The sequence below is a fragment of the Protobothrops mucrosquamatus genome, unplaced genomic scaffold (genome assembly GCF_001527695.2).
Source record: "Protobothrops mucrosquamatus isolate PMUCROS unplaced genomic scaffold, P.Mucros_1.0 scaffold1422, whole genome shotgun sequence".
NCBI lineage: Eukaryota > Metazoa > Chordata > Lepidosauria > Squamata > Viperidae > Protobothrops > Protobothrops mucrosquamatus.
The window spans coordinates 370,351-380,642 of NW_015387607.1; the positions used below are offsets into that span (position 1 = coordinate 370,351).

The following is a 10,292-nucleotide window of genomic DNA, read 5'->3' on the forward strand; positions in this document are numbered from 1 at the left end:
GCCTGTTTCTTGACAACATTACAATAATGCCAAGACTGATTTTTTAATGAATTGCCTCATAATCATGTTTTTATTGAATATACATATTGAAAAGTAAAGCCATATTTCAAAGTACAGATTTCAAGGATAAAAAACAGTGCAGAAGATTATCTAGTTTACACAAACCTTGAAAAATGTAGAAATCTGACATGGATGAAAGAAGGAAAAATCGGAACATGAGCCTCAATACGGTTTGAATCATTTAAAAAGCAGAATGCTGTCTATGTACAAGCAAAGAAATGGACTGTCTTACAAAATTTGAACACGGAGCAAAGGACAGATGTATGAATACTGCATGGAGAGGTCCAGGGAAGACATGGTTCACGTGTTTCATTTTTAAAAGTACAAGGATTTGGACCTTTAGTTTATGTAACCTGTCGGAGGATAGGAAACAAACTTCATGCTAGAACAGCTGCCATCTCCAAGATCTACACTTCCAATGTTGCAGTTGCCACCTCCTGCTGCAAAGCAACTACCTCCACCCATGCTGAAGCCACTTCCATAGCCAAGACCACTGCCGGCAGCAGATCCTCGTGAAATACCTGAAGAGATAACAGCTGCAAAAAAAATAGATAGACTTAGAGAAGACCCCGGGCATTTTCTGTTCTCAGAAAGGCAGCTACTTTGTTGAAATTATGAGAAGGGTAATCACTATGGACTCTGTCAAGTCCATCTTTCCTAAAATGGGACCTTCAAACATTCCCCCCAAATGAAATGATTTTAAAACCTCTTTATTTATTTTAATTCTGCCAAAGGTCAGATGAAAGAGTATGATGATCTTGCTTGAGATCCAATGCAAGAATTCCAAAGCCATAGGAGATCACAGGATGGAATTACTAATGTGTTGTGAGATTTGGTGATGGATCAGAGTTCCTACAGATTTGAGTCTTGCTGTCTGAGGCCTGAAAAATTGGTTGAATTCTGCCCCATGGCATTCTACAGGTGTTTAAAAAAGTAGATAGAAACAGATGCAAATTTTCACCCCATACCCATATTGACATAACACACCAAGAACTTTGCTGTGCTACTGCTAGCATAATTGCCGCAGTTATGATTGCAAAACCTAAAATTGTAAGGGAAGAGGTAAGGCAGGAGGGTTAAAGGACAACACAACATGCGATTCTCTCCATCTAAATAGAGGTAAGGACCCTCTTAATCATCTCTGTATAGCAAAGGTCCTATAATGTGAATATTCTTCATTATACTTACAGATGTTCACGGCATCGGCAGCATCATTTGCCAATCTGCAGGAAACAAAACAGGAATCAAGCATTGGTAAGAATTCAAATGTATTCTGAGCATATATAGTTGTCTGAAAGAAAACCAATGTTGTATGACTATTGTTGCAAAGTCATCAAATCCTTAAGGACCCTGAAGGATGAACAGCAAGGGAAAAAGACTCACTATGCCCACAGAACTACATGCTAATGGAGATGGAATTTTGGGGGGAGTTTGTGGACTGAACCCAAGGCTTCTGGAGGCCACACAATAGTATTTCATTATTGAAGTAATAATAGCAAAAAGGCAGACTTGGAGTACAAAGACTTGCACAGATCTGTAAAGATTCTACTTAGATGGACTATCACTGACCGACATTCTTCTCCTTCCAGAAGCTTTCTGTAGGTGGCAATCTCAACGTCTAGGGCCATCTTCACATTCAGTAGTTCCTGATAATCCTTGAGTAGTTTGGCCATATTTTGCTTGGCTTTCTGAAGACCATCCTCAAGTTCAGCCAGTTTCTGCCTTGCATCTTTGAGTGCCTGTTCACCTCGGTCTTCTGCTTCAGCAATCTTTGCCTGTAGATTAGCACACTTAGGGGAGGAAGGAAAGAGAAATTAGCATAGTGGGTCTTCCCTTCAGAACAGAGCAAAATATCTTCAGTTATAATATCTCATAAGCAGAGATATATAACTTTTATTGGACCAAGGACCATCCTTGGCCTTTAGTAGGTTGTCTGAGGCCATACCCAAAATGTCAAGGGCTACCTTGCCCCATATTATGACTTTTCTTAAGATAAGATAACCTTTATCGTCATTTTTTACTGTGGGCACAATGGCACACATCAAAAATGAAATTTAGTTGCCCACTCTCAAAGTGAACACATACATGACACACACCTAAATATATTATATACAACTTATGTATAGACCCACACCCCTACATATACATAGCAAATAAATATTAAATACTGTCCATCTTGAATATATAATGGAAGGAGGAAGCTTGAAAGTTCACAAGGTTAATGCTGTATGGAATGAAACTATGGCTGAATCTGGATGTTCTGCTTTGGATACCACGAAGCCTCCTCCCAGAAGGTAACAAGGAAAACAGGTTGTGAAGAGGATGTGTAGTGTCCCAGATAATCTTACGGACCCTGCTCAAGCAATACTTCTGTGCTATGCCCTGGATGGAAGGGAGGGAACTGCTAATGATCTTTTTGGACATCCTCACCTCTCTCTGCACTGCCTTCCTGTCTGAAGCAGTGATGCTTCTAAACCAGACTGTGATGCTGTATGACAGGATGCTCTTGATCGTCCCCCCTTACCACAGTTGTTAAGTGAATCATTGCATTTGTTAAGGTAGTAACACAGTTGTTGAGTGAATCTGGCTTCCCAATTGTCTTGGCTTGTCAGAAGTTCGCAAAAGCTGATCACATGACCCTGGGACACTGCAACTGTCATAAATATGGACTAGTTGCCAAGATCATGTGACCATGGGGATGCTGCAACAGTTGTAGGTGTGAAAAATGGTCATTAGTCACTTTTCTCAGTGCTGTTGCAACTTTGAACGGTCACTAAATGAACTGTTGTAAGTCGAGGACAACTTGTATTATAAGCATGGATAGTATTAAGGAAATAATATGGCTATGTGCAAAATATTCCAGCTTTGAAAGAGGCATTTCAAATTAAAGAATCATAGGGCTGGAAAAGACATTGGAATTCTAGTCCAACAACCTGCTCAATGCAAGATTCCTTATACTATTCCGGACAAATAGTTGCCCAAATTTTCCTTGAAAACCACCAATGATGGAGCACCCACAACTTCAGGAGGGAAGTACTTCAGCTTGCAATGAAATGGGACATTTTCTGTATCCTGTAGGCAGCAATTGGTCTGTTGCATTGTAACTAGTGATAGGATTTCCTTTCCCCCAACATTTTCTAGTTAGTGCAGTAAGAGGATCAGCCATGTTGCTGTTGCTTTTCCTTAGACAGGATTGAGTGTGGTCTAAATGGAAAGTTGAAAGGAAAGAAGAAGACCAGGGAGAAGATGGCTGCTTGCATTTGTATGCTGTTTGTAAAAGAATAATTGGTTTTGCGAAAGTTATGAGGATGAGCATTATAGATGCTGTGTTATTCTTTGTTTTGCAGGCAGGTAATGTAAAGAGGTAATTTTTCTGTGAGCATGTCCTCTGTGCTAATTGCTATTGCTATTGCTAATTTTGAAGTTAAATATATGCCAAAAAAGGCAGCATTGTATTATGATAAAAAATAAAGCATTTCAACCTGGGAATAATCTGTTGGGAACATAATATATGATATATTACAATGTTCTTTCAGGCCAGAAATGTGGCTGAGCCATTATCACTGTATGATCATAACTCTGGAACAATGCAGTAACCTACCTGCTTTTTCACACTTTCAATTTCAGCCTTTATTCTCTGGACATGTCGGTTTAGTTCTGAAATCTCATGCTTGGCGTTACGAACATCATCACTGTGTCTTCCAGCAGTACCCTGGAGTTCCTCAAACTAAAAAAAAAAAGTGGAAAGCAGCTACTGTAGTTTAATTATTTAATTGAATGAGCCAGTTTGATTCATTTGTGAGAGTGTATGCATCTGTTTGTCTATTGGTCTCCCGCAATCTGGTGCCTCAAGATATTTTACATTGCAAATTTTACATGTTTTATTTGTTTATATTTCATAAGTCTAAATGACCCATTTCCCTCAAAGAGGGGCTCTGGGTAGTGTACAATATAATATAACCAGTAAATACAAGATTAATTAACATTAAATTTAAAAACTAAACTAGGGTCAAAAATTCTTAAATTATAGAACAGTGATGGCGAACCTTTTAGAGACCGAGTGCCCAAACTGCAACCCAAAACCCACTTATGCATCATTGGGTGCCAGGTGGGTGTGGCCCATTGGGTGGGTGTGGCCCATTGGGTGGGCGTGGCTGAACTAAAAAGTTCAATCAATTCCAACTTTACAAGATCTTTTTTTTCCCGCGAGAAGTTGAAATTGACTGATTGATTGAATCTTTTTTTTTTTTTTACACATGGCGGCAGAGGCCTAAAGTGAAAAGGTTTTATAAAACCCAGTTGAAGGCCTAGGACTGGGGCGACGGTGCGCGTGCCCACAGAGAGGGCTCTGAGTGCCGCCTCTGGCACCCGTGCCGTAGGTTCGCCACCACTGTTATAGAATAATGACATCAAAGGGCAACAAATCCTAAGATGATATTAAAGTTGGGTAAGAACATTTCCCAAACTGAGAATTCTAGCTGAGAAGTAGAAAGGTTGCATACACACGTTTACCACAATCTCCTTTGGAGAAAGTGCCTTTCTAAAAGTGCAAGTACAGCAAATTGAAAAGGAAATAAGGAGGAATTAGAATTTCCTCCCTTCTATTTTAGAAGAGGCCAGAGTGGCATGCAGTTTCCCTGATTACTAATAGATTTACAGTAAACGACTGGGGGGGGGGGGGACAATGAGAAAGGAGAAGAGGCAATGTCCCTCCAACACCTGGCTTTGCTAAATTCCAATTCTGGAAGAAAACATTTGACCACCTCTTACAGCTAACTCTGTGTAATAACTGACCCACCCGACTCCCTTGATTTACCTTGCTTTGGTACCAAGCTTCAGCCTCAGCCCGGCTCTTCTTTGCAATGTCTTCATACTGGGCTTTGACTTCAGCAATGATGCTGTCGAGGTCCAGGTAGCGATTGTTGTCCATGGACAAAACCACAGAAGTGTCCGAGATCTGCCTCTGTAGGTCTGCCAGTTCCTGCACATGTTATAGGAATAGTCCACTCAGAAAACATACATAAAATGATCAGGCCTTGGCAAGTACCTAATTCAAAATTTAGAGCTAGCGATCCTTTCTATTAGTAGGTAAGTAAGGAAATTGGAAGGGGGTGTTCATTTTGCATAATTTCTTTAATTTCAGTTATTTTCATTGAATCCATAAAGGATCAGTAAATATTGGAGTAAAAGAATATGAAATGACTGTTCCTCATGAGAGCATTTATCATTAGATTCTGAAACCGCAGGATTTCTTAGAAAATTCTTAATTAACTCTGATCCTATTTTGAAATTCTTAAAGTTCTTTAAATTCCTTGAGAAATGTCAACATCTTTTGATTTTAATATGGCAATTTAAAAGTATAAAGCTTGTTACCACTGTTGCTAGTCTTAATAATTATCTCCATTTTCAATGTTTGCCTTTCCGCTGATATCCTTTACTTTGTGCTTGACCTTCCTTCCTTCCTTCCTTCCTTCCTTCCTTCCTTCCTTCCTTCCTTCCTTCCTTCCTTCCCATTTTATAACAAATTATGCTACAAAATTCTGTTTAGCAATCCTGTTTATAGCATCATCTTATCTAGGAATGAGCAGGAGGGGACTTCTCAAACTAGTTCGAGAAAGTAAATGAATATTGTAGCTATCTCTTTGGCAGGACATAAAATATATTTGCATAACATAATGAGCACAATTCAAAGAAAATAATATTGAGTCTTACGGTTTCATGTAGGAGTCTGAGAAAATCAGTCTCATCAACTAAAGATTGTAACCTAGTTTCTAGGTCTGCTTTGTTCATGTAGGCAGCATCCACTTCCTAAAAAGGAAACACATGGTGAGAAGTTAAAGGACTGTTTATTAGTCTATTATTACTTCCTGATTATCCTTATTTGGTGTATGTATGTATGTATATGTGTGTATGTATGTACAGTATACAATATGTATGTATATCCTAATTGAGATTATACTTGTTTCTGGGATAGTCCCACCTTTTAACATTATAGCAAGGGCTGCCTTTTTACAAAGTGTTCACACTGCATGCAGACTCTCACCTTCTTGAGGATTACAAAGTCATTCTCTGCATCCGTACGCTTATTGATCTCATCTTCATACCTATTTGGGCCAGCGGAGGAGAAAAAAAAAAATAACACTTTCTTAGAGAAATCTGGTAAAGATGCTGCACTGCTTGAAAGTTTAGGGACTGGAGGCTAAAACATATAAGGAACGGTTGCTGGAATTGGGTATGTCTAGTTTAATGAAGAGAAGGACGAGGGGGGACATGATAGCAGTGTTCCAATATCTCAGGGGCTGCCACAAAGAAGAGGGAGTCAAGCTATTCTCCAAGGCGCCTGAAGGCAGGACGAGAAGCAAAGGGTGGAAACTGATCAAGGAGAGAAGCAACTTAGAACTAAGGAGAAACTTCCTGACAGTTAGAACAATTAACTAATGGAACAACCTGCCTCCAGAAACGGTGAATGCTCCAACACTGGAAGTTTTTAAGAAGAGACTGGACAGCCATTTGTCTGAAATGGTGTAGGGTTCCTGCCTGAGCAGGGGGTTGGACTCGATGACCTCCAAGGTCCCTTCATTATTATTATTATTATTATTATTATTATTATTATTATTATTATTATTATTATTATTATTATTACTACTACTACTACTACTACTACTACTACTACTACTACTACTACTACTACTACTACTACTATCATCCCAGAGGTGATTTTCAGAAGTGACTGGTCAATTATAACAAAACTGTCTGAGAAAATTTGCTTGGTTCTGGAACTGGATCTACAAGATCTGAAGGAGGACAGACAGATAGAAAGATGGACAAAGTTTTGAGCGTTTCTACACAGTTTCTTTTACTACCAACATTCTGTACCAACATTCTTGGTGGCTTAGGCCTGCCATACTTTGCCTGGAAAAGGCTGAACAATCATCTGCAAAGAGTTAGCAGTTCTGTGATTCTCTGTGTCAGTGTAATGGTCATCCGAATTTGTGCAACCCAGGAATATTAACTATGCTGAGATCCGAGGAAGTTGAAATCCAGCTATGTACCTGGTAAAGCACCTCTGCACATTTCTCTTTAACAGAGCCTGTTGTGAGATTTTTTAGGTGCAATGAACTGTGTGAGGTCCTTCGTTGCAATATAAGCCAAGGGTATAAAAGAGGGCTCAAAATATTAAGAGCCAGTTTGGGATAGTGGTTAAGGCACTAAGTTCAAAACTAAGAGATTGTGGCTTTAAGTCCCATCTTAGATACATAACCAACTCAGTGATTTTGGACCAGTTACTCTCAGCTCTAGGAAGGAAGTAATGGCAAACCACTTCTGGAAAATCTTGCCAAGAAAACCACAGGGACCAGTCCAGGCTGTCACCTGGCATAAAACAAAAAACCTGATTTGCTGGCACAAGCATGCATAAAAGAGGGAGTAAGATGAAAGTCTTACTTGCTCTTATAATCCTCAACAAGGTTTTGGGTGGTATGTAGCTCTCCATCCAGCTTTACTTTCTCCTTCTCCAGATCATTCACCTGTGTCCTAAGATTGTTGATGTAAGCCTCAAAAAGTGGCTCAACGTTACTCATCACAGTTTTCTGGTCATGTTTCTGTAGCAGAGTCCATTTTGTTTCCAGCACTTTATTCTGTTGCTCAAGAAAACGCACCTGGAAGAAGAAAGACACGGATTTGGGAGTTGGGGGATTAAAAGGCAAATCCTTTTGTAATCCCTGGCATATTTTTAAAATTGTTTTGACTTATTCTTGAGCAGATTGTACAAAAAAGGCTACTTTTTTCTTGCTTTAATATCTTCCTTCCTTCCTTCTCTCCCTCCCTCCCTCCGTGCCTTCCTCCCTCCCTCCTTGCCTTCCCTTTTCACCCATGCTCTCTGACAATTAACCCTCCTGTACCTAATGCCCTCTAGCTATGAGTTAGCTAGTTCACCTTGGGCCAGTCACTGTCTCCCAGCCCAACTCAGCTCACAGGATTCTTTTTGTTGGGAAAATAGGAGGAGAAACATGTGTAGGATATGCTCACAGCCTTGAATTATTTGTAAAAAATAATAAAGGCAGTATACAAATAAGAACATATTCCTCTAGACTAGTCTGTGTACGGGAGTGTAGCTACTCATGCAATTTTGTACGTCACCAATGCTGCAAGTCTCATCTCAAAAAGTATCCCACTATTGCATAAATACTTCTAATAGACACTTTGAAATGAGGCAAATTGCAATTGTAGATGAATGAGTGAATGCAGGAATGAGTGAATGAACTCTAAGCCTACTCAGGCATTATCTTGTATACACTTCGAGTGTGATACCTGCCTCTTCTATATCCCACATTACTCATCATGATTCAATTCTTTCTCCAACTCTGCTAAAGGTTTTTTGAGCAAGAGCTATATCATATCTGCGTATTTTATATTTCTGGCTAAAGGGTCATAGTCATGTGCATCAAAGCAGTTTGATTAACAGAATAACAGAATTGGAAGGGACCTTGGGGGTCTTCTAGTCCAACCCCCTGCTCAGGCCGGAAACCCTATACCATTTCAGACAAATGGTTGTCCAATCAATGATTCATGGTTACCAGCCAGGAAACAAAAGATTCGATGGCTCCAAATTCCACCATCTTTAAGAATACAACGTATGCATAACAGAGGCATGCCTTCTCAATGACCACTCCAGTCTTTTGGAACACTTCCCACCTGGGATTTGAGAGATCCCTACCATTTTGACTTTCTGGGGGGGGGGGGGGTTGTGAAGACCTGGCTCTTTCCCCAAGCGTTGGGCTGTGATGGGAGTAGAGCTGTGAGGATGATTGTCTGGCACCTGGGGGAAGAGTACTTTTTTCTTTTCACTATGTTTTTTATGGATTATTGTGAGCCTCTTAGAGTTAACATATAATGTAGGTGGCCACATAAGTCAAATAAATAAATAAATAAATAAATAAATAAATAAATAAATAAATAAATAAATAAATAAATACATAAATAAATAAATAAATAAATAAATAAATAAATAAATAAAGTCTGTTTGCTTAATCTCATTTTTCTACAACTATTGTATAGTGAGAAACTCTACTGACCTACTGAGATTCATTTCAGAGAAAATATAATCTTAACTTTAGAAACCTTTCCAATCTCTCTTTCTGCAACAGGAGAAAAAAAAAATCCCCATAGCATTATTCCAGTCAGGTTGCTACTGCTACTTGCAACAAGACCGGGCAAAAATTGGCAGCTCTGTAACCTATATCTAGCTGGTGCCAGCCAGTGATAAATAACAACTGTGATGAAATCAGTGAAAATTGCAAAAGAAGTTGTAGGAAAGCTCTTGAGCTCTTTCCCCAATTCATTGCATCCTGAAATAACAAAATAAAGCATTTATTTATTCTCACCTTATCTATGAAAGAGGCAAACTTGTTGTTGAGTATCTTGATCTGTTCTCCTTCTTCTTTGCGGACTTTCTCTATGGTGGGGTCAATCTCCAGTTTGAGAGGCACCAACAGGTTAGGATTGACAGTTACCTTTTGGATTCCACCTGGTGGGCAAACTGGGAAGCAAGAGTCCCCTCTTCCTCCACCAAAACCAGCTCCACCTAGCCCATAGCCTCCACCGATACCACCACCAACAGCATAGCCATTACAAACTCCACCACCGTACCCATAGCCTCCACCGATGCCACTGCCATAACTGCCTCCAACTGCAATCCTCCTGGGTCCACCAAGATTGTAAAGGCTTTGGCTGCCAAAACCAGTCCCACCGGCCCGGCCCCAGCTAGCACGTCCAATGCCACAGTTTCCACTTCTGCCCACACTTTGTGAGCTCCAGTTGGTGCGACACAAGTTAGGTAGAATGGCAGATGAGTTACTGAAGCCTCTCCTCTGAATTTTGATGTTGGCTCGGTGAGACATTTTAGTTGGTGAAGAGCTGGAGAACAAAGAGGCAGAAAGAGGTACAGAGAGAAAGATGCAGAGGCAGGTGTAGTTGTCAGCTCTAAGTTTTAAGGTTTCTTCTTTTATTTATATTGTCAAGGAAGTGGGATTGGTTGTGATTGCAGTTGATCATCTTTCTGATTAATGTTGCTGGGCATGCCCTAAGGCTTTTTTGAATGGTGACATCAGTCTGTCCTGCCATACACACCCCACATAAAAGCTAAAGGGAAGTGCAACCAGCTAAGACATGCTTGCTTGTCATTTGGGAATAATAAATACTGTCCTCAAGTTATGCACTAAATGATGGAAATG

At 39.9% G+C, this 10,292-nt stretch overlaps 1 protein-coding gene across 2 annotated transcripts; it reads right to left on the reverse strand.

Annotated features, from left to right (window-relative positions):
• Positions 1 to 9,968, reverse strand: LOC107292792 (keratin, type II cytoskeletal 5-like). 2 transcript variants are annotated; one of them, XM_015821917.1, is made up of 9 exons: positions 9,444 to 9,968; positions 7,504 to 7,718; positions 6,104 to 6,164; positions 5,773 to 5,868; positions 4,877 to 5,041; positions 3,662 to 3,787; positions 1,630 to 1,850; positions 1,249 to 1,283; positions 1 to 596 (listed from the first exon to the last, which is right to left on the reverse strand). In XM_015821917.1, the coding sequence occupies exons 1-9, from the start codon at positions 9,957 to 9,959 to the stop codon at positions 400 to 402; spliced, it is 1,632 nt and encodes a 543-aa protein (XP_015677403.1). In that variant the 5' UTR covers positions 9,960 to 9,968; the 3' UTR covers positions 1 to 399. The 2 variants fall into 2 exon arrangements, with proteins under 2 accessions (XP_015677403.1, XP_015677402.1); XM_015821916.1 differs by lacking the exons at positions 1 to 596; positions 1,249 to 1,283 and adding an exon at positions 1,457 to 1,498 and having other exon boundaries at positions 1,626 to 1,850; positions 9,444 to 9,959.
• Positions 9,969 to 10,292: the final 324 nt, after the last annotated feature.

What these genes read in the sequence shown, in the direction of transcription:
- LOC107292792 (XM_015821917.1), bottom strand. Translation starts at nt 9,959, where the DNA reads ATGTCTCACCGAGCCAACATCAAAATTCAGAGGAGAGGCTTCAGTAAC. An exon ending in GTTGAGGATTATAAGAGCAA is followed by an intron (nt 6,165 to 7,503) that starts GTAAGACTTTCA and finishes TGGCCCAAATAG; the next exon opens with GTATGAAGATGAGATCAATA. An exon ending in TTGAAAGTGTGAAAAAGCAG is followed by an intron (nt 1,851 to 3,661) that starts GTAGGTTACTGC and finishes TCCTCCCCTAAG; the next exon opens with TGTGCTAATCTACAGGCAAA.